Raw genomic sequence first — 24,440 nt, forward strand, 5'->3', positions numbered from 1 at the left:
CACCCATTTTGCCCTGGCTAAGTTGAGTTTTGCAGATCCAGTAAGTTAAATAGAAACAATTCTTACTTGAGTATTTTACTTGGCAGCATCACATTTAGAGTCACTTTACAGAGCAGAACAGGGAGTTCCCTCTCCTCCTCCTCCTTTTTTTTTTTTTTTTTTTAATTTTTTTCTGTGCTTACAGTCCCTCAGCCTGTGTGGGACAGAGAGAGTGTGTTGGTCTAGACCATGTCCAGCACACTTATTTACCAAGAGCTTTGCCTACAGGAGGAGTCATGCCCACCAGACTGGAACCTGCTCAGGCTCCAGAGCAAATGCTCCTAAAAACAGCTTCTACTAAAGACAACCCTGATGAATAAGACATTGCCAAAATCAGCAAAAGGATCCCTGTAGGACTTGGCAACATTCCTCTGGCTGGAGGGAGGCACCTCTCTCCTCCTGGTTTTCACAGATGCGATCATCTTCCTCTTCAAATGCCAGCAATACTGCTGGAGACCCTCCACTTCAAAAAAGCCAGGCATCCTGTAGCAGAGCAATGATGCTGCGTTATCTCCCGAAGAGTCCTCACCCACACCTCCAGGCCGTGTGCCCGATCTGACCAACCAGGCTGGCTCACGCTTGGGGCAAAAACTATTTCATTTCATAAGGAAATAAGTCAGAGAGGAATTAAGCCCGTTTCCCACTGCACTCCTAATTTGTGGCCACTTCGACAGCAAATGCTGCGATGGGATGCAGCTGGGCTTGCACAGTGGGCACAGACAGCCCTAACGCAACCCAGGGGGTCCCACCAGCCTTTTGCCCTGCCCACGCTGGTTCCCCTCCTGCTGCCCACCTGCGCCTCCTCCTTGTCTCTCCTCTCTTCACCTTCTCTTTTCCACCCTTATTCAGCCGCTTTGTAGCCGCAGTAGAGAGAGGTGCATATTCCAGCAAGTATTACTCACTCTTCCCCCGATGCAGAGGCTCTCCCGTGGGAGCAGGCCAGCACCGCAGGGCAGGGCCCCCCCCCCCCCCCCCCCCCCCCCATAGGGAGGCAGGGAGGTAGGGATTCCCTTTCCGTTTCCTCCTTTTGTTTAGAAAAAGTTTAAAACAGTGCTTTAAATCAGCGGAATGACTCACTAAAGCAGCTCTGGAAGGGTGGGGAAGCCTAGGTTGGGGGAAAAAAAAAAAAAAAAAAAAAAAAAAGAGAAGAAAAAAGGCAATGACTTTTGCTTTGTGATACGTTGGCTGCTATTCAGTCATCAGTACACAAAGGGCTTTTCTTCCTGAGCCATTAACTAAATGAATCAGCAGAGAGCGTGCCTCCAGATGCGTCGGGGCAGTGTTTCTCCGGAGTCTCATCTCGCCCGTACTCTGCAGGCTGGGAGGGCATGTACGTCTCTGGCACTGCAGGAACATTACACAAACAAGAAGGTGCTTTTCCAAACGGAAGGTGGCTGTAAAAATAAACCATGACTCTTCTGCAAAGAACAGCAAATAGAAATTATGGGAAATATTTTCAGCCTTTGTTGTTGCAAACGGAGCAAGTGTAAACAACCCAGCCGGCAAAACAGCTGGCCACCGCCTGTGGGATGGTGGGCAGCAGCAGCCTGCAGCGTCCCCGCACGCCGGCTTACATTTGCGGGGCCCCAAAGCCACTGCTTTGGGAACCCCCTCTCAAAAAGGGTCTCAGAGTAACTTTTATTTTGGTTCCTTCTTCCCCAACAGAAGCTCAGAGGCAGCGGGTGCCCAGAAGCTGCTGGCTTATGAGAAGGGCTCCTGTGGCATCGGTACGGTTTCAGGCAGACCAAAGCGCTCCTCAGAAAAATGCGATGATGACCTCAGAGGGCGGACGCGTAATATCTCAGCATGCAGATTCCAGCGTGAAAATCCAAAGGAGAGATTAAAAACCGTGGCTGGCAGCCTTCTGGCCCCCATTCGCCCTTCTGCCAGCACAGACTGGCTTTTGGGAGCCCAAAGCCTACAGGTCACTTGTGGAATGAAAGCTGGCAGGGGCATGGCCGGAGGAGATGCCAGGCAGCAGCAGCATAGATGCTGGACGGACACAAACACATTTATAATGAACCAGAGCTGTTCATGGGCTCAGGATTCCCATCACCACCGAACACAGTCACATAACCTGCCTTTTCACACCTGTTTATCCTCTCTCTTTCTTATTATTCTCCCCCCCTTGGTGCTCTCTTTTTTTCTCTGCCCTTCTCCCACCAATGTCTCTGCACTTCTCAGAGATTACAGGAGCTCAAGACAAGAGGCTCTTGCCACCCCTGATCACGATGTTTTGATTTTACACCATCTTCTGGAGCCGCGTGTGGCGCAACGAAGAGCCTGAGCACAAATGGAGGGTGCTGAGCCTTTGCCCAGCCCCCAGGCAGGCAGACAGGTGGGACTCAGGAACACACAGGGCTGCCTGCCCACCCCCATCCACCCCCCCCCCAAAAAAAAAACCCAACACCCGAGCAAAACCAAAACCCACCTAACTTCCCCAATCAGCTGGATTGAGGAGAAGCAGCCATATGATTTCCCTGTTAAAGTAGAAAGGCAAGGATGAAATCACCTTCCCACAGAACAAGAAAGAGAAATAGGTTCCCCTCCCCAAAAGCTACACAGAGGCTCATGCCTCAGCCCCTCTGTTGCAGCAGGTAGCGCTGCAGGAGCTGGGCTCCCTCTCTGCCCCAGGACCAGAAGGTGAGGGGGACCCGACAGGTACACTTTGCAGGTAAAACAGGCTGCAGCTTTCTCCCTTTTGCAAACTTTGCTCAAAATTCATGAAAAGAAACCAAGGGAGGAACCTCACCCCTTTGTTCTAGGCTCTGTAAAAATACACAGTGAGCACAGAGGGCACAAGAAGTATCCCAAGAGGATGGCTTATATGCCTGTACGTAACTGGAACCTTTAAGCTCCTGGCTATTTACGGCTGCCTTGCCCTAAAATCAAACACTTTTCCACAGTTCATTTCTTCAGCAACAGCCCTTAGCAGGCTGCTACCACAACCCTGGTCTCTGTGAAGCTGTTGTCTTCACGTTCAAGATTTACCAACCCTTGTCTGATGGGATCACACAGATGTGGGGGCATAGGACACGCAAGAAGACTAAGCAATGTGTCCTGGAGTCCCTCAGTGTTGGTTTTGATGACTTATGCTGTGCATCTTACGCTGTGCAGTCTCATCTGGCAGATTTATTATCAGTTCTGAAGGTATGATTAACATTAAGCTAAATGAGGTATCACAGGTGTTTCCATGCTTGTCAGCATTTAGCTGTGAAGAGGCATGGCACTGTCAGATAATGGATTTATTTTTGTTGGTTTTCTTTTAATGTATTGTTCCTGTGCTTAGCACAGCTATGTGAAGAAAAATTAACATTTACAATTCAGCAACAGATTATTTTCTCCTGTGATTCGTAGCAATCTTCATAATAAGCAATGCAAAAAATACCTTGGGAATTTCAACTGCTAAACTGAATAAATGTTGACACTTTCTAACACATCCAACTTTACAAAAACTAAGAAGCCTGTAAGAAAAGTTTTCTCTTTTTGACTAAAACTGAAGAGTTAGTTCATGAGGTTTTATGTGCTCTGACCACATAAAACAGGACTCGTTTGTAGAAAACAATGTCTACTTACTGGCTAAGGCACACAGGAAAAGGTTAATATACCAAATTTACCCGTTTATACATCAGCTATTTAGAAGTTGCAAAAGGTTAACAATTTAATTATGTTAAAGTATGCAGTATAGAGGGATAGATACGCATACATGAGTGTGTGCGTGTGTACACTGTTCAGTGGAACAGCCACGCTTTGAGTGACCAGGCAAAACTTTTTCCTTCTGTGGAAACACGCTCACAACAATGTCCTCGTTCCTATTTCCAGTCTTACAACAATGGTACTAGATTAGTCCAATACAAATACAAACATCCACAATTTGGCTTTCCACCTTGTAAAACCTCTCCATTAATTAGGAGAAAACCCACAGTAATACTTGATAACGCACACAGCTATATCTATTTGCACCAAGTCTGACTCACTTCAAAATTCTTTGCTTGGTGCTTCCAGCTAAAATTACAGAGGCAAAACAATTCTTCGCCTCAAAAGAGGAGATGCCACAGTCAGAAAGCCATACCATTTTGAACTTTGATCCTGCCACTCTAACAAAGTGAGCCTTCCTGAGACTTAACATGCAAAGGAAATACCTAATAAAAGCACACAGGGGCCTAAACCCAAGGTGTCCGTGAAACATGTCCCTAATTCCACCAAAAGTAAGCTGCAGCAGGGAGAATGGCACAAGGAGACCAAGGCGTGATGCGATTCCAAGAGATTAGTGCAGCGTGTATTGCAGGTGTAACAGGCTCACAGAAATACCCAAGACTCTTCACCTTGGTGGGTGGCCTGGCACATGGTCAAGGGCTGTTGCTGCTTCTGCCGGTGGCAGCACCGAGCGAAAAAAAGGTCTGCGTACCTGCGGAGAAGATTAACCTTGGTTTAGCTCCAGCGAAGTTGGTGGAACCACAGAAGGGATGACTCCGGCCATCTACGTACCCTCAGGTACCCACCCTTTCCTCCAGCTGCAGATGAAAGCGATCTCAATTCAAAACTTCAAGCCCAACTGAACCTGGCAAGGTTAAGGTAGAAGCACAGAAAGGAATCAAACGATCCCGCTCAAACCGTTCCCAGAGAAGCCTACATTTTATCCAAAAGCTTGAACAGAAAAGATTTTCCATTTCAAAAATGTGACTACTCTCATTCCATCCCCAAACTTTTTGAGATATAACATAGCGCTTAGTGATCCTGAATGTCCAAATGACATTTCTATGGGAAACGTCATGGGCAGAATAGGCAAGCTGGCTGCACAACTGCCACCAGACAACATCCAAAAGGTGTATTTCTGAAAATGAAAGTTTATCAAAAACCACCCTAAATTATTTTTTTCTTTACTGTAAGAGAGGGGGCAGGTAGGGGCAGACAAGCTGGCATTCTGGTGTTTTCATCCTCTTCCTCTCCTGGAAGAGCTGGGTTTGGACCCAGACAAGATTCATAGCCAGCCCTAGCTATGAAGAATTCTGTCGTCGTCACCACTAACAGTTTTCAGAGCGCACTTGTAATTGCAATGAAAACTCCTATTCACACCTCTTGGAAATAATTGGTTCAGCTGTGGATGAGTGAAACAAGCGTGAACTAATGCACAATTCCCCACCAATTCTCAGCTTGTTACAGACAAGAATAAGCGTTTGCTCTAGGAAATGGAAACTCCAGAATCTGTACACATATCTGTAGATTCGCTATATAAATCCATCCCTGACTATATTGCTTAGTCTTCAGCAGTCTTCACCCACTGCCAGACATAAACCAGTGTTTTACAAGACACAGGAGAATGAAGAAAAAAAAAAAAAAAGGAGAGGCACAGCAGCATTCAACTCCTGCCAGACACTCTTTATGAACAGACTATGGAGAAGCTGAAACAAAGAGACCTGCTAACTCTTAACTTCATGAGGTACAAGAGGGGCACCCAGATCCCTGTAAATATAAAAATTATTCAGGCCTTGCCTGTGTCCAAAAGACAGTGGAACTAAGACTCAGGGTTAAACACAAAGTATCAAAGGAAATGCACCTCCAGCTTCCTACAACACAATGGTTTTTCCTCACAAGGACACATCAAGAGCCTCACATACATTTTAGCTGCTCATATTATACATCCCACACGGTCAGAGGGTTAAAGCCTATTTGGAAACCACGGTTGCCATGGACTGCAACCGCTTGTTTCTGCACCAGAGTGAACAAGCTCTTCACTTGAGTCCTCTGCTACTGCTGACTGATTTGAGAGACGTATTTTATCTATTTCCCAGGCTGACAGTCCCAGGTAAAGCAGAAGCTGAGACTATCAGGCCAAGATCGCTTGCTCTACTAAACTACTGCTGCTAACGCTGCAGCTCAATATTCCCACAGTAAGATTTGAGGAATGCAAGAGAAAAGCCACAGTTATGAAACATCCTATCAGATCAAACTGCACACATCCTAACAGGATGCAGATGTAAATGCAAGGCTTACTCACATAAACCGCCCACAGTTCCTGTCAACCGAAAGAGGCAGAAGAGAGCTCAACCCCTTTTGAAATAACTGAACCACCTCAGCCATAAACTATTGGGTCAGTCCCAGAGATGATGGCCAAGTAACTCAAGAAAGTGGTACCCACCAAACACTTAAGCTATCATCAAATTCATAAAAAAATTTTAACACTGTCCCAGACATTCAAACCCATCTACAATTCAAAGGGGATGCTAAACCTGTTAATAACTGATACGGATCTGGTTACACTGCCAGCATGTGTAGCTACAGTTCTGCTGCTGTTTATTGTTGTAGTTTTATACTGAAAATAGTATTTTTTAAAAGTAATTCAAGGCTAGCAAACACCAACCCAATGGTGGATTTCTAATGACACCACTTTCACTGTCTGCAGTCCCCAAAATTAGGTGTGGTTGCTGGAGTTCCTCCCCCTGTTTTGCATACGCCTTACTCTTCCTGGGCTTTCTTCCCACGTATTCCAGGATACCAGCCATACCTTCTGACTCTTTTCTGATCTGAAATTTCCACCTGCCCATGGCACTCTGGTGCCTCTATCAGCTCTTTGTCTGCATGCTCCTCAAGGTAAGAAGAATAAAGTCAGGAGATTTGCAAAAAACACAAACCAGAAGCTTTTATTGATTGGAATTTCCCTGCTTCTTTCCTCAGCAGGAAAATAGTCGTGGCAACAACCCAAAAAAAGAAACAAGAAAGCACTTCTGTTGCAAATATTATTATTCTCTTCTCTCTTTTTTGTCTTCTTGTTTTGCAGATTTTAAAATGGCAATGGTTCCTCTTCCTTTGTTTTTTTCCTCAGAGTGAGGCATCACTCATTAGTTTCTTCTTTAGTATCTGAAGAAAAAACAGATTCATAAGAAAATGTGATCTCACATTAACACAAATACCTTCCATTTTTTCAAATGTTTTATATTTCAAAATTAGACACACACCCAACAATATTTAAGGCATATGACACCTTTCAACAAATCTAGAGTAAGGTAATTTTTGTTTCCAAAATAAAAGTCTGAAAATGGAAATCTAAACAGAAACCTCTCCCTTCCCCTTCCCTTTCCCCTCTTCTTGCTCAAGAAGTTCTGCCTGGAAGAGAGGTGTCCATGCCTCTGAAAAGCTTATAATCAGTCCTGTGTAGCCATTCAGCTCACAGCAGATGACGTCTGACAGAGGACAGAACTTTGCCATTTATTTTACTGACCTATAAGTCCCCATTTCTAAAAATAAGTGAATCCAAGACCTAGATATAGGATAACAGGACCCATCTTGGACAGCAACCCAGGGGAAAAAAAAAAAAAAAAATCCATTCCCATTCATGCCACCGTTTTGATCTTACATTCAGCAGAGCTACTGCTGTCTTGGAACTCTTTCCTTACCCCCACCTCCTCAAAAAAAAAAAAAAAAAAAAAAATCAGCTGGCCTTCCAGTTACCAACAATAGTCTCTCCTTTCTTGCTGCTACTCTCTACTTCATCTCTTTCGGCAAGCAATATCAACTCTGGCTCTGTTTGGTGGTTCTGGTATGAACTCTCATCTGGTGGTGTCGCTCCATTTTGTTTCCCAGTATGTGGCACGGATTCCAGTGTTGTTCCATTAGGCACTTGAAAAAAATACGGAGAGGAGGGCAGGCAAGGCAGCTGAGTGTAGGAAATCTGCTCTGTGAAGTACTGTCCTCCTGCTGTGCTAGAAAATAGCATTCGTGAGTGCAAGTGATTCGAAAATGGAGCTCCCTGCATGTAGAAATCATTCCAGGGGACAGCTTGATGGCCAGTGATGCCTGCTAAAGAAAAAGCAACAAAGAAAGGACAGAATAATGAAAATAAGGAAAGGAGGACTAAAACCATGTATATATAAATATGTGTACGTTGTGCTTAAGAGAGCATGCTTAGTGCAAATACAGAATCACAGTTATGCCTTAATGGTTACTGCAATAAAGCAGACGTAACAACATGTACAAAGGTTAACTTTGTTGTTTACACTGCAGTGTATTTATCCAAAACACAGTTACTAGGAGAATAACTTAGGAAGTTCACAGCATCATAGCCTAAAAAACCCATGATGTCACTTCAGTGCAGATTCTGAATGTATGTAACGATATTACAGGCACACACCTCCTATTTTTTTTCCATCCTCTCCTATTTTCCAAGTTAGCTCTGCAAAGCATTTGCTGGATGCTTAATCTTCACTTTCATTTATAAGAGCCGCAATCCAGTAAGCAGGAACATTTCTTAATTAATATCAATAATTCAACTAAACTGCTCACTTGCTTACACGCTGAAGTAAGAATTATGGGTGTGTCTACACTGACAGATTGGTTCCTTCCCCATTGCACTTCTGGAACCCCAGGCTGTGGTCATCCACACTGTGTAACAGTCATAGGATCCTCTCCCTGAACAGTCATAGGATCCTCTCCCTGAACAGTCATAGGATCCTCTCCCTGAACAGTCATAGGATCCTCTCCCTGAACAGTCATAGGATCCTCTCCCTGAACAGAAGAGCCATGCACTGCCAGTTGTGCTCTGGACAGAAGTATGGAGGCAGCCATGCACTGCCTCTGTTCCTTGAACAATCCTCCAACTGTGTCAGTCCTAACAAGGCACCTTTACACACCCCTTTATGCTCCCACGACATGCCCCAAGGCATGCAACACACACTCCTGGCATCACGCTATAAAAACATTAATTTGGTGCACTGGGACACAGCCCTCTCATTACTTCTGGCACTCCAAACTGAAAAACCACAGAAAATAATAATTATGCCTTGCAACCAGGGAAGAGAACCAGACCCAGTCTGCTAGACAGCACAGGCGCTGCCAACCTGTTCTGGAGAATGTTAGCCATGAACAGTGTCAACATGAGCCAGCTTGCACCCACCAGGCTGTGAACCAGACTTCTCTCCCTGACAAGGTCCACAAAACCAGTACAAAACCAGGAGCAGCATCTGTGGTCTGAAAAATATTCTTTTATGTGATAAGAGGAGAGATATATTTCCTGGACTGTCCAAACAAACTGCAATAGTTTACCTTTTGGTTGTACTTGGGCTTGAACAACTTTAAAATACAAATTGCTGACAGAAAACAAGGAGACCGACAATGCCTTTTTTTACCTAGTTAACTTTTTAGAAAATTATGCAGAAGTGCTTTAATCTAAGAGGTGTTGCGAATTCATGACAGAGGAAGAAAAAGATAAAAGCTATATCCTCACGCTGTCATCCTGTCTCTAACTCTCTTCTTCTGCACTACCCTAAGACACACAACATTCTTTCAGAATGGCTTCTGCAGAAGCCCAGCAGTTAGAAGCCCGTTTTTCTTGCTGTCCCCAACTACTCCATTTTCTGTGGCACCTTTTTCACTTTGCATCCTTGAACCCCACCCAAATACACCAAAGGCACGTTAGTCTGCACAACAGTACACCACTGAAAAAGTTAGCTCTCCGTTCCAGACAAAACCGTTGCACTACCCAACGTATTCATGTGGTAACGCTCTCTCCAACATACAGCCTATGCAGTAATTTTTGATTCAAATGGGTCACTCAGCACTTTAAAAAAAAAAAAAAAAACAAGCATACAAGGAAATAAAAAAGATGACCAGCATATATCTATATCTATATATCTGTGCATGTACATGCACGTTCTTCTTTCTGTCACAGTCATCAGTAAAAACACTGACCATCCTGAATGTTTCAGGGTATTGTTTAGTCACTCCAGAGGAGCGGGATGCCAAAAGATTTCAGAAATTTACCCGAGTTTCCAGTTGGTTGCTGTACCAAGAGCTGTCCCCCCATGTGATTTTGTGCGTATCCCTGTGTGGCTCCTGCTGCCCCATGGGTTACGACTCCACTGTTACCAGGTAAAGCAAGAAAAGCCGTATGGGACTCGGCAGGTGTTGCACCAGTGAGGCAGACACCGGAGAGCACATTGCTGGCCAGGGGACCTGGCAGATGGTGGAACTGGGAGAGCTGGTGCTGCTGGGGATATTGGGGCCGCTGGTAAACCCCACCCTGGCTGCTGTACTGACAGTATGCGGTCTCTAGGTTGCCTGCTGGCTCCAGCTGCTCAGGGTAATCGCAGGAAACTGGTGAACTCAAGCTGCAGAGAGCAAGGAGAGGCAATTCAGAGGTTGAAGTAGGGTCAACAGCTACAGCAACCTGTACAATAAACAATTGTTATCTCTTCCCCTAGACAGCCCCTCCACCCCTTCCTCCCAAATGCCAGGCACAGAACAAGGACAACAGAAACCACTTGGGCCAAGGGCTTTCACAGGAGGATTCTTTACAACGCATGTAGCGGGGATTACATTTCCTTCAGTTGTCCCCACTCTCCAAAGCACGCCCCAATGCTTAGAACACCCTCTCTAAAGGATCCATTTTCACTGTGCTTCTGAATCCCACTTTCACTTGACAGGCATGCAATTCTGAGAGCACTCTGATTAAAGGGATCACTTTTCTGATAGCAGGTGCCCCGTCCTACTACACACATTATACATTTTTTCACACTCCACTTAAAGGACATTCTCACTCCCACATCTAACTTTTCACTTGTGCTCCCACCTATTTCCTTGTCCAATGACCCACTTTCACCCTCCCAAAGTTCACTTTTTTCATCTCCCTCAAAGACAGTCTCATCTGTTCCTACCCTTGATTCTGGATGCTGTAAGTGAAGGCCTCCCTGGAGCCATTTTCCTTACTGGACAAGCTGCATTCACCATCGGGAGTGTCCAGCATCAAGGGAACAATGTGACTGTTGGAGTTGAAGGACAGACCGAGAGGTAGGCTGGCCCGGCGGATGGGTGGAGGGCTGGGAAGACTAGGGAAGCACTCCATTCTGCTGGCACTGAAACTGAGCTGTGGTAACACTTTTGTCTGAACTGCTTCACAAGATGCCACCATTCCTGCCACTGAAGAGACTGTGAATAAAAACAGAGACTGTCACGCTATGCTGTCATACTGAACATTAAAAGGAGCAAGCAGAGGGAAGGACAAGAGTGGCAGAACAGAAAAGCAAGATGCCAGTGAAAGAGTAGAGGTTAACTGACGGGAATAAAAGTAAACAAGTACCAGCATTGCTGCTGGGAAGCAAAAGGGAGTAGTAGCAAGCTCTCTGGAACAGAGGATGATGTTTATTGGTTAAATAAAATTACCTTCATGATTTCAGTCTCTGCATACTGGATTTATTCAGCTCTCAAGGAGGCAGCCAAATGAAGCAAAGTACTTCCTGGAAAAAAGCCAGGAACAATCCCCCTGCCATCTTCCATCTCTACTGTCCTCTGGGAAGAGTGTGCTGCACAGATTACCCTTTTGAAAAATTTAACCGTGGTTTGAAAGAAACAAAAATGTGCCTTTAGAGATCCACTAAGCCATTTTTTAACAAAATTTTCACTCGTGGTTTGGCCTCTGATAAGTCATGCCAAAAAAAAAAAAAAAATTAGAAAGCAGAGATGTCAGCTGAAGGGCCTTGGGAAGGAGAAGCTGGGAGATGGAAAAGGAAACCAACACCACTTGGTTGCTAGAATCTTGTTTGGTGACCTGTCTCCTCAGTCACTGCTGGAAAAGGAGAGAGGAACAGTTTCCTACAGAACAGCCTCTGTGGAAAGAGGACAATACAGGAAATGAAAAGGTCAGAATTGTGTATGCTGGTGATCCAGAGTAACAAGTACACACAGAAGTTCAGGAAGCTTGCACACCGTGCAAGAGAACAACATTCTCTTTTATTACGCCAAAGAGCAAATGATTTCTCTCTTGAGAAGTGTAACCATCAGGTGTGCATGACAATTTGAAACGACTTTCCAAGCCTAGCTAGACTGAACCAGCACAAGGATAAGGCAGATACAAAAACCTATCACTGACCGTTCAGGTAAAGTTGGTCTGCTCCCACACACTGTAAGGCATTCAGGGAAAGAAAGCACAGATAGTTTACAGCTGTACTTCACCCTTGCAGGCATACAGAGTAACATCAAATGTACTCCACCAGGTGCGAATCAAAGGCCTTAAACATAAAACCTAAACATAAAGCTGCCACAGCAAGCATAAGCAACCTTTAGAGAATTTTGGAATGCATGTCCAGAAAGCTGATACCACTTCTTGAAGATTCCACTTCAAGCCCTTGCAGCACCGTTTCTCAGATTCTCCAGTGTGCTGTGCAACCGTGTCCATCTTATTGCATCTTCCCACAACAATTCTTTTCCAACTCTCCGCAACTATGAAGAGAGGGAGTCATGACATTTCAATGAAAAAGTGAATAGCCCTGATTTTGGGCTCATTTAGAAAACTAGAGCAAGATCTAGATGGCATCTCTAAAGCATTCACATGCCCAGGCAATTCTCAGCGGTTCATTTTTTTTTCTATTTGAACACACTATTTTCCTGTGTCAGGCAGCATCTATGATGTACCTGTCACATTCCTGTTTTGACACAGCACATATCTAGTCCCACACAACAAAGCACTAGTCAAGACAGTATTTAGTTTCCTCGCAAATCAAAATGGCTTAGCCACAAATGAAGCTGAAGATCTCTTCTGATTTTTTAAAAAACTTCATTTGCACTGGTTCTCCTAACCATTCTGTCCCAGAATGCAGCAATTCACACAAACGTTATCGAACAGCAGCCACGTGGGGTACAACTTACCTGAAAAACAGTCTATATCCAGATAAAGCTTCAGTTCAACAATGACAGTAGTGTTGGCTATTCTGCAGCTGGCCTTAGTCTTGCTCAGGATGAATACAAGCAGTGTTAACAACATAGCCCAGGAAATCACACTTCTAAACCTGCTTTCACACCTACTAAGAATTAAGTTCTGGTTTTTTGAAACTTTTGGAACACTTAGTGCAGGTAATCCCTGTGGATCATGGCATTAGGACCCACAGGCAAGGAGAGTGTGAAGACAGCACACTCTGCCTCCAAAGACCTGGTTCAGCCTTTTCTAAAATTTCCTTTGCTTCTCTGGCCTTTCAAAGAAAAACACTGAATTTGTATCTTCTAAATAAAGTCATAAATGCAGTAGGAATAAACAGTACCCAGAGAGGTAGTATCTGCTAAATCTGACACTATATTTACAGAAGATTCCAGCATCTTGTTCAATGATGAATTTCGATCACTGGCTTGAGATAATTCTTATATTTTACAATTCTGTTGTTCTTCCTGACATTCATGGAGAGAGACAGATCATCTCAGAAGGCTTTCCAGTTAACATGGGAATGTTACAGTAAGATACTTGTTTATCACTTCCATTATTTCCGGGTCTTCAGCCCATGAGACAACCTTGGGAATTTTAGGAAAGCAATTTAATAATTTGCAGCTTCAGACTTCTGAACCAGTCGTGGCACTACACTTGTCTCAACTCAAGAACTGCTATTTTAAGTCACCAGCTACACAGCTGCCTTCCCCCTACTACAGCTGCTTCCTCAACATCCTAGCAGAGCTAAGAGACCCATTCTTTAATGCAAATAGCTTCCAATGAATGGGTCAGAGTCTTAAATTTAAAAAAATGGACACGTATATTTCTGTCAGGGTGACTCTGATCTCAGTCTTTCTCTAGTCTTGAAGGAGACTGAGGCCTATTCTAGAGAGGTGTCCATGAACCTAAAACAGGGCATGGTTTCAACTGAGAGACTGTGTTGCAGGAAGCTCCTTTCACTGTTGTTAACAGACCAGAGCATGGGAACAAGTTTTATTACCTTAGTGACAACTATATGCACGGCAGCCCTTCATCTTGGCACCAGCCATGCCTTGCTTTCTTAGTCAAGCACTTACTAGGGTTGACTCCAAAAGGCCTTGACATAAGACATCAGCATGATTCTGGCAGTTCACTATGCAGCTGCTTGCAGACTGTTTGGGAGGCTGGAGACCACGAGTATAACTTTTACAAGCCCACTGTTGGGCACAATGCAGCTGATGTGGTTTACAGGCTGAGCAACCAGTCTAACCTCAGATGGTCTACTTGCTAGGGCTGCTTTCTCAACCATCAAATCAAGAGTTCAGCAAAAGGCTCTATTACTATGAGTCTCTACATCATACACTACCCAGTCCAGTTTCTTTTAATAAAACATGCCTGTGTCATTGCAACATTTACTGGAACATTAAGGCCATCACCAAGCTTTTCATACGTACATCCTCTTCCTGAAATCATGAGAAAATACATTTCTCTCTTGTAAATGACATCTTCAAAGTAGAAAAAATATTAACCAAACTTAGAAGCAATGGCATTCTGCATTTCATGGACTGAAGCTCAGTAAACCAACTTCAGACTCTAACTGCACTGCTTTGAGAAGTGTGTCAAGTCTGATCTTCTTCTGGATTTTCAGTAGGCCAGAATGTACCACTTGTTTAAAAGGCATGACTCTTGCTTGCCATGTCAGCTACACATCATCAGCTTTACAGTAATTTGTTCAAAAGCCAGAATCCTATTTAGACCTTGTAATTAATTTACCATTCTTTGCCAGATCATATCCAACTTCATCCAATTGCTCCCAAGACTTCCACTACAATCCCATCTCCGCCGGTGAATAATCATCTTGCTATTTGCGTAAGAGATACCAGCACCGACTGGGCTCCTGACATGTGACGTCAGCAAGGTAGACACGTGGAACAAAGCATTTCCTGCTAAAGCACCAGTGGGGCAGAAGAATCTCCTCCCACAAACCAGTGGCACAGAAAGCAACTTTTCTTTCTAAAGGGTCAACTCTAAAGAAAACATAAACCAACATTTTAAGTCAATGAATCACTGATATCTATATATCCATAAGAAATGTCAGACAAACAAGAAAAATCTCGTATAACTGCAAACGTCAAAAACCCCCTCTATTAACTTAAAGCAAGCTATCTGTCTAGCAAAAGTAGTAAAAAAACAATTCTAAGATCAAAACAAGCTCAAAACCGAATTTTTGAGGCAGAAAAGGCTCTTAGGGCAAGTAGTGTAGCTAATACCAAAATTAGAAGTCGTAACTGCCAGCAAGGTAGAGCACATCTCAAATACAGCTTGCTGGCATTTTTCATCAGCTCTTTGGAGAGCTGTACAAAACAGTGGGACATGGGAAAACAAACAAACCAACCAACCAACCAATCAACAGTCAGAACTACTGGCTAGAGCAAGGAAAAACAATGGAAAAGGCAGTGCTGAACACTCTCCAAGGGTGTCAGGTAACAGATCGTACTGTTCTCATGCACTTGAGTCATTTGCTTGTCCTGCTGAAAGTGGTTAAACAAACTGCTACCAAGGAAAGCACCTGAATAGCCACTCCATTAGGCCACAGTCTCCGAGTACAACTGCACCACTGCGCACAGGTCACAGATGACTTTACTGAAACCTGCCATGAGCTGTTTCCACAAGGGCCACTTTTACTAAGCAATTGGTTTTGCCTTGTAAATTGATGACCTTTTTACTCATTTGTGCACGTTTATTTTGCTTCTGTTACTTTGGATTTATCCAATCCAAGTTTTATTTCCTTAATTTTCTGCAATATTCTAATAAAGAAAACAGGTGGCCCTATTTACTGAGAAGCTTTTTTTCTCAACAAGGAGGCCAAATGAATTCAAAAGTCGCATTGTCTTCCATGTTCTTCCGCATTTCATTTTCTGCTTTCATTCTTAAAAGAGAAAGTCTGCCTAAGCAATGCTAGATAACAAAAAAAGCAAGTTTCATTCCCCGTGACTGTGTTACCCTGGACCTAGTAAGGCAAAACTGCAACTGAGGCTTTTCATGCAATTGTGCCATGCAGATCTGTCCTCTGTGAGGACTCTCCACACCTGGTAACTCTTTTCCCTCAGAGGGAGCACTAACTTAGGTCTCTACTCTGCCCAGGCACCAATTCTCCCATGACTTGTAGGAATGTAATTTTTAAGACTTCCATGTTCTGTCAAATTTGATTAGAGTTTAACAAATTTGGGGGGCAGGGTGGGTTTCATAAAGAGAGTGTGTGGCTCATTACACATACCATATTCCTCCCTTCCCTCAAGAAATCAGGTTAAAAACCAATCACCAAACCTCACAGTTTGTGTGCTTTAGCTAAGCATGCTTCTTCTCAGAAGTGACTTAGAAAAGGCACTTTTTTTCCCCAAAACGATCTGTAACTGGAAAGTATTTACCAGTCTTAGATGACACAAATAGATTTCATTACTTCTTGCCCAGCACATCTTAAAGATAACAAGGGGGAAGCTTGTTCCCTCACATAGATCAAGCAGCATGAAGTACACTCTCATCTTCACGTGTCCTTAACGCTGAAGATACAGGGGTTTCAGATAAGCAAAGGAAGCATGCGTTTCATAAAAGCCAGATGCATACGCAGTAAATGCAATAGGTGGCAGTCAGCAGCACGTTCAAAGTATTCAAGGAGTAAAAACCCAGATTCCCCAGAAAGAAATCGCTCAATACAGACAGATGACAAGAACACATTCCTGAATGAAACTTCATCTCTCTAACAGACATACTTTCTCTTGACTGAACAGCATGTCTGCAGGTGTACTTTAGGAACCAGGAGAGTTCTGAATACAAGTATAGAAATATGAGGATGTTTGGTTTGTTTCCTTTAAGTGAAAAATTCTGCAAAATCTTGGTCTTTATCTAATTAAATACAGGACTCAAGACTGCACCACTTCATCATTCTGGGAAGCAGTGAATTATTCAAACACTTTGACCATATTTACTCTGCTGCAAGAAGCGGAAAAACTGGAACTAACTGAATTAGTGTCATATTGGTTAAACAGCTCATCAAATTGACTAAAGTAGTCCTTACCTTAAGACTATGACAGGCAAATTTAAATGACAGAAGTGCTAAATTGCAGTATCAAGAAAGTATCTCAGTCAAGTACTTTTAGCATACGTATCTATTTATTAGTATTCTAAGCTTACTGATACAAATTATAGTTGCTTTCTACAGTGCCAAAATACTTTTAAGGTATCAGCACTATTAAAAATACATTAAAGTCTTTGGGTCATTATTAGAAAATTACTTGCAGAGAACTGCCCTTAATACTGATAAATTTGTATATTAACATACAATGAAGGGGCAGAAATGATGGTATGAAATTCAAAAGAATGAATCACACTGGGAAGCCAGAAAATACGCACAAGAGTACCACACGTCAGCACATCTTGCTTGGGATATCCGTTCCTAAGGAAGTGGTGAAATCCTCATCATTTTGGAAATATTTTCAAGTCATGACAACTTGGAGAAGTAAAACATATATAGGAAATGCTTTAGGGAACATTCCTGACTAGGGAATACTCTGATACTCCACACTTTAATACATAACTGAACAAATCCTCTCTTTTCAGTTGCCATCAATCTTTATAGTCTAAATGCAGCTCAGGTAGAAAACTGGTCCAACAGCACAACCCACTGACTTTGAACAACACTGCAACAGCCATTAAATTAGGCTGCATGCTTAAGAACTCAACTAGTCTCACTCCCTAAAGGTCTTGCACAAAATGGAAAATAGCACTGGCTGGAGAAGTAAAGGAACCTCCTTTAGAGATTTAAATGTATGGAGTACCTGAGGTTGTACTCTACAACCCCAACCGTTTATACAGTGCACCTGACTCATACAGCACACTTGACTATAGAATGTTAGCCTAAAGCAGAATATGGGATGCATCTATCTGCCGTGAAGAACGTAACCAAAATAATACTTTCACCATCACTCAGAACAGCAGGACCAGTGTCAAACAGCTATTACAGAAGAATGCCCTGATCACATATCCTTACAAAGTCATATCGAGATTTCCTTGCTGGCTTGTGCTAGGACACGAATGAGGACTGCAAATTTGGCTCTAGCATTTGCACAGAAGCACCACCGTGCTGGTACATAACTGGTAGACACTCGATTAGCAGAGAGCTGTTAAACCTGGTGTCACTTTCTGGACTGATGGCATAGGGCTCTCATATGACCTTCCCTAAAGTGCTTGGGAACCTACCAGCACCACGAGCTAATGCTGTAGCTATGCAAAATACTTGTGGTGATAAGGGTCTCACCTGATGAGGTGGCAAGTGGTGCAGGATGTCCACTCAGTAGGCTGGAGTAGTTCCCAACTGTAGCGTCTACACCCAACATGGCAGACGGGTCAGCAGCAACATCAGGCAACGGAGGCATGGGTGGGAGAGGTGCCCTGGAGGCATACATAAAGGGTATGAGCATGGACCAGAGGACAAGACGAGACATCACAACAAAGTATACACTCTTCTAACTATCCTACAATGGGCAAATCCTAGATCACTAGCAGGCGGAAAGGGAAGGCACTGGCTGATTTATGAGTGCAAGGAGAAACAGTGCAAGAGGCGCCATATCAACAGTATTCGGGGAAGCGGCCCCAGGTCACTAGTGTGAAAAGGACAGGCAGCAGAGACAGTGCAATGAAATCAGTCAGGTGGCCTCCAGTCTTTCACTTCATTTTCTCTTTGTTCTGTTTTCTTCCTTTTCTTCCCAGGAAGACTCTCGCTCCAGACTGCCATAAAGACCTCCCTCTTGGAGACTAATTTCTTCCCTCCCTCCCTTGCCCTTGAAAGACCACCCACCCATTCTCTCACATACTCCCTTCCCCTGCCCCTAATACACATCCCCTGCTCACCTATGAAAGGTGCTAGCTTGTATTTCTCCAAAGCAGCCCATGACTTTATAAGACTCATCTATGCAAGCAGCATTTCCATCACCAAGTGAAAATCCATAGAAATGGAAAGTGATGGTGGCAGGACTGGGATAAAATTATCACCAAGTGCACACAAAGCGCCTGGCCAACGCATTCACAGAAAACTAAAAATGAAGGGGTGATTCCACAAACCTTTTCTATCTCATCCCCTGCTCTCTACACAACTCTAGCAAAAAGGATTTCAACAGTTTTATTTCAAAACAGTGCTACAGGTTAATCAAAAGTGGTCTTAAGAGAGCCTGCTATGATTTGCCCAGAAATCTGACACGCTGCAGAATACAAGAGGACAGGCTACCGAGGTCCAACTCAATGGTCAGCTCTCCATAGCTTAAATGTAACAGGGAAATGGCTAAGGAAAAGATTTAATGCATTACATATCTACTGTGGAGAAACAAGAAGACAAATTCCCTCACCCATAAACATCTGACCCAAAGGGGACTGACAGAGCTGATGACATTGTGTATTTTTTGTCGCCCTTCACACTCAACTTCTCCGATTTTCGCCACTTTGCCCTGCGATTCTGAAACCAGACCTGATAAACGGAAAGAAAGGATACATTCAGAGAGGAAACCATCTGCATGGGGACACAGGCAATGAATCAGCAATGACTGTCTCCACACATCACCAGGTGAGGCCAGAAACCTTTCTTCCAGAGAAAGGAACCTCAAGAAACATTTCTTCCAGAGAATCTGCAAGAATCACTGCAACGAGAAAGAGAATAATAACAGCAGAAAGATGCTCCCAAACACCACATTTCTTTGTTGCCCATGATCTTCAAGATAGAGATTAACATCAATCTCCTTAGCTTCTTTTACCTACCCATTATGTGTCTCATCTTAGGAAATGGGAAGAGATGGAGTTCACAACCACAGACTCCACTACCATTTTGGGTGGGACAGTTGGTTCTGCAGTGTTCATCACTGAGAGCTCTCTTCTTTCTCTTGTTACCAGTGGCAGGTGTAGTCTCTATCCCATTGCTCATGAGCTCCTCTTTCTTTCCTACTCAAGCTCCTCTTCCCTGCCCCAGTCCCTCTCCCTGTCATTTTTCTGCACAGAACCCACAGTCAGCACTGTTACCCACACAGGCATTACCATGATACGCTGCGGCGTTACACCAACCACAGCAGCAATCACCCTCCTCTTCTCATTGTCAGGGTAATGGTCTTCTTGGAACATCTTCTCCAACTCTTCTAGCTGCTCTAGAAATGATGCATTGTTGAAAGAGAGAAAGGTGGGGAGTATGTCATAAAAAAAAAAAAAAAGAAACGAGATGGGAAAACCAAAACAGAACATTTTTTACTATACTTAGAAATAGATGAACAACATAAAAGATATTTTTTAAAAGTAAGCCGCAAAACTAAACAAAAATCTTATTCCACAGTAGAACAAAGAGCATTGCTAGCAATACTTCAAATATAAGGCACACAGCAACCTTTATTTGAAGAAGTTTTCACACATGTAATAGTGTAGAACGTATCACAATACCAGTTAGAGCAGTTCAGCACCCCCATGCTGTGCCTTCAGTATGGTGAAGGAAATATCAGCACCATTGGCACTACAAAGGGTTACTGTCTGCCAGTGGGTTCCCTGGTATCTACCTGCACTGTAGAAGGTGCGTGACTTCTTCCTGACTGGTGGCAGAATTTCTGGATTCTGAAGCAACTCTTTTTTTCCCTTGGTCCCATCACGGCTACTTCTGTATTCCAGGACTGAAGACACTTTGTAGGATTGCTGAGCTGCAGCACTGGCTGAAGCGCGTTTGGATGATCGGCAAGTAGCTGGGCCACACACATCCTGCCTGCAGAGGTCTCCAGGAATTCCACTAGATGCTTTCTCAGCGTAAATTCCACTCCTGTTGTTACTTTTTTTCTTCTTTGCCTCCTTTTCAGTCCCATCAGTGTAATAACCCTCATGCTGTTCATGTGACCCTGACTGACCTGTGGGCTTCTGTGCAAATTCAACCACAGAAAGGGGGGGCAAAGCCTTCACGTCACTCAGGAAATTTGACAGCCGCCCACACACTGAGGCAAGGTCGAGCTGGCCATCGAGGGCCACTGAGTCTTGGGAAACTGACCCAGTTGCCTGCAGGATGCGGTGTCTTCCATCTTCCTCTACCTTCTTTACAGGGCTGAGCCTATCTTCTGTTACCAAGGTACCCCTAACTTCTTCCTTTATAGCTGTGCTTTGGAATGCAGCTAGCACACTGCTCCCTGTACCATGCCCGCTGACAGCATCAGCATCTACTACAAAGTGCTCAGTATTCAGCGATGTGTCCTGCTCCTCGTCTTTGCCCTCTACAAGGAAAAAAATGAAAAACAGCACCCCTCCACCCCACATGCACATTGTCTAAGCCAGATGTGCCTGGATGGCATGAGAAAAACGGTGTGCCTAGATAGGAAGTTTCAGTTATGGGAGAAGGAAAACACTACATGATGAAACCTGAACACGAGGAAAGACGTCTATGAGGGTGACAGAGCACTGGAACAGGCTGCCCAGGGAGGTTGTGGAGTCTCCTTCTCTGGAGACATTCAAAACCCTCCTGGCCACAATCCTGTGCGACCTGCTCTAGGCAAACCTGCTTTAGCAGGGGGGCTTGGACTAGATTATCTCCAGGGGTCCCTTCCAACCCCTGCCATTCCGTGATTCTGTGAAACCCAACATTGAAAAGAATTAGTGCGTTCAAAATAAAGACTGTTGCCAGAACAAAGCACTGCTAGGAAAGCAACAGCAAAGAATGTGATATGGTCAGTATGGAGATATTCAAACATCTGAGATGAGAAAAGCCTCATTTTGAGAGTGAGGATGCCTGCAAAAACAACCAACTGTAAGCTACAGGAAGAATTCATTCCAGACAGAGAGAATAAAGGGAAGGTTGTGTGATACACATACAGTAGTGGGAAAACAGCATTGGGGATAACAAAGGTCTTTGGAATAAGGAACAGAACAAAAATAAACAACTTCAAGACACCAAGTGTCACCTTATTAAAATGAGCAAATGAAAAATACAAGCAAAATTCTGGTCTACAGTGTCAGCAGTGATTATCTGACAAATGACATCACTTTTTGATTTATAGAAGTTTCTCTTTCTATCATACTCAAACTGACCAAGCAAAAAAAACCAATTAATTGTACAAACTTCCAATAACTGAAGCTGCAGTTTTCTGCAGCTTTAGCCACACCGCTTACGAATAACAGGTTACAAGACAGGTAACGACACAGCTGGCTGAGGACAAATATAGATGAAGAGGTCAGACCAAGTTTAACAAAAAGCACAAACTGCATTACACTAAGAGAGACCAAACAGTAGAAGACAGGTCAGAAAGAACACAGCAAGAGAAATAATTAAAATAGGCAACAGAATAATAAAGAAGCATTATACATTCCCAGCAGAGACACACATTTCTAAAACAAGAAAACCTGCTGATTGTCTCGGAATATGTGAGTCCATGTGATTTCTGCTACTTAAAAAAAAAAAAAAAAAGTTACTATTTCTTAAGAATAGAAAGTGGAATAATAAAATCAAACCCATGTATCTGCCTCTGTCTGGAAAGAAGAAAGTTTGAGCAGACTGTTGGCAGCATTTCAGTTGCATGTGCCTACAGAGAAATGTGGTTGTTTAATTGGGGGGGGGGGTGGGGGGGGAGGATGTAAAATAATTTCATTTCACTCTGTCCCACTTTTGATATGTATTAGTGCAATGGCAAAATAAAGGACTTGCTTTGTGCCTCAATATCTTTTTCTTAAACAACTGTTAATCAAGAAGGAACCCCACACCACCAGTCAGATGGGAGAATCTTCATGGAAGTACCCCCTCCTCACGCTTGGAGGGGATGCCAAACTGCTTCCAAGACCTTCTAATTGCCTTTTTACAGGATTAAGAGAACCAAATTAGTTGCAGGGGAAAGAAACAACAACAGGAAACTATGCAACTGTAATAATTTGATCTTGCTAAGCAGCAACGGTTTCCACTGCTGTTAAATGACATGAAATATCCTGATGGGGAGGGTCAAGAACTGAGCAAGGCAGAAGCTCGCAATGCTCTAAATAATTCTGTTTTCGACCATCCTCCTCACTGCCTGAGCTCATCTCGCTCATTATGTGAAAAAGCTAATATTTTCATGTGTCATCCATTGTGCCACTCACCCTCTGCTTCAAGTCAGGAATAACATTTTCAGCTTACTGCTTTGATTTGAGAAGGCTTTTTTACTTACTTTTATGCAAACATTTTTTGCTTACATCACAAAATACATTTTAAAATCTTGTGTGTGTACCTCGTATCTGCAGCAGAGAAAGAGACTGACACCTTGAAGTTTTATATCATCTACAGGAGTACTCCTCCAAGAAAAAGTATATTGCTGTCTCTATTCCTAAAACATACAGCAAAGGCCTGACAACAACTTGAGATTGCCAAGAAAAGACCTGAAATTAAAATAAAGTTTGGAGAGAAAGATAGGTCTTCACAGTACAACGAGGGAGTTGCCAACCCATCATTCATGGCAAGAGACCAGACTGAATATCACTTTGTCCCACTTTTAGATAACTATAACGCTAAGCAGAAGGGATTTTAACTGACTAGGAATATCATACATAGAGACTGAACTGTTGAAGGTGAACAAGCAAGAAGCTAAGTCCTCTTTTTCGTCTCACAACCACCTCAGGCATTTCTGGGAACAAGGTAACCACTTGCACAGTGACAGCAAGATTTTTAAGATTGTTTTGGGTGTTTGGTACAAAGCGACCTGAGCACACGCACAGGGAGAAACATCAGCTTTCACAGGTCCACCCACACAAGCTCAGACAAGGAGGAGGAAAACTGGACAGTGGTTGAAGGTGCCAGCCGCCTTGAAACCCAGAGGCAGCGGGAACCCCTCAGTGTGATACAAAGGAAAGACCACCTGCCCCTCAGCTCTCACGGTGCCTTGCCAGGTGACACCAGAGCCACACAGGCACCGGCCGAGCAGCAGCCATTGCCCCAACCCGCCCCCTCCAAGGCACCCCGGGCAAAATGGCAGCATCCCCCCACCCTCCCCAAGGGCTAAGACACCGCGGGGCCACCTGCCCAAGGCAAGGAGGGGAAGCAGGGGCTAATGGCTGCCGACCCTTGTCACCACAGCCCGCACGGCGAGCCCGCCGCACAGATAACGGCCTAGAGGAGGCGACAGGGTCGTTATCCTCCACCGGGGCTGCTCATTAGGCTCATTGCCGGGTGCCCTCCTCCCCGGTCATAAATGAGAACCGGCGCCCCGGCCCCACAGCCCGGCCCTTACCCAGCCCTTTGGCCGCCCGCTCCTCCTCCACGCCCGCCCCGTCCATGCTCGGCGAAGGCGCGTCCGGCCGGGCTGGGGCGCGTTAATGCCGCGCCCTGAGGCGAGCCCCGCGCGGACTGAGGCCGCCGGCCCCGGCCGGCTCATCAAGGCCACCTGGGCCAGCAGCGACCCTCGGGGGCGAGCGAGGCCGAGGCTCTCTGACCGACCTACCTCAGCCGCCCGGGCCGGTGGGGAGGGGCAGAGGCGGGCTCCCACAGCAGCAGCAGGAGGAGTGGGGGCGTCGGCGTCCAGCTGCACCCGCAGGTAACGGGGCCGCGGCCCCTGAGCCGCCACCGCCGCCTTTCTCCTGCCCCCTCAGGTGTCCCGGCCGGGGGGGAGCCATCTTCCGGGGACCGCCGTATGGGAAGGTGTGTCTGCCCTCCCTCGCAGCGTGGGTGTGGGGGGCCAGAGAGCCGCTCTCCGGAGGGGGAGAAACACGGTCCCCG

General features: G+C 44.6%; 1 protein-coding gene across 1 annotated transcript; it reads right to left on the reverse strand.

Moving 5' to 3' along the window:
• Window positions 1–6,858: 6,858 nt before the first annotated feature.
• Window positions 6,859–24,001, reverse strand: NOBOX (NOBOX oogenesis homeobox). Its single transcript, XM_086465782.1, has 9 exons — window positions 23,956–24,001; window positions 20,287–20,982; window positions 19,781–19,887; window positions 19,132–19,220; window positions 18,018–18,151; window positions 10,689–10,959; window positions 9,796–10,142; window positions 7,493–7,836; window positions 6,859–6,897 (listed from the first exon to the last, which is right to left on the reverse strand). The coding sequence occupies exons 1-9, from the start codon at window positions 23,999–24,001 to the stop codon at window positions 6,859–6,861; spliced, it is 2,073 nt and encodes a 690-aa protein (XP_086321908.1).
• Between the last annotated feature and the right edge of the window lie 439 nt (window positions 24,002–24,440).

Source organism: Leptosomus discolor, chromosome 1, assembly GCF_034619465.1.
Source record: "Leptosomus discolor isolate bLepDis1 chromosome 1, bLepDis1.hap2, whole genome shotgun sequence".
In the NCBI taxonomy this organism is placed as follows: Eukaryota; Metazoa; Chordata; class Aves; order Leptosomiformes; family Leptosomidae; genus Leptosomus; species Leptosomus discolor.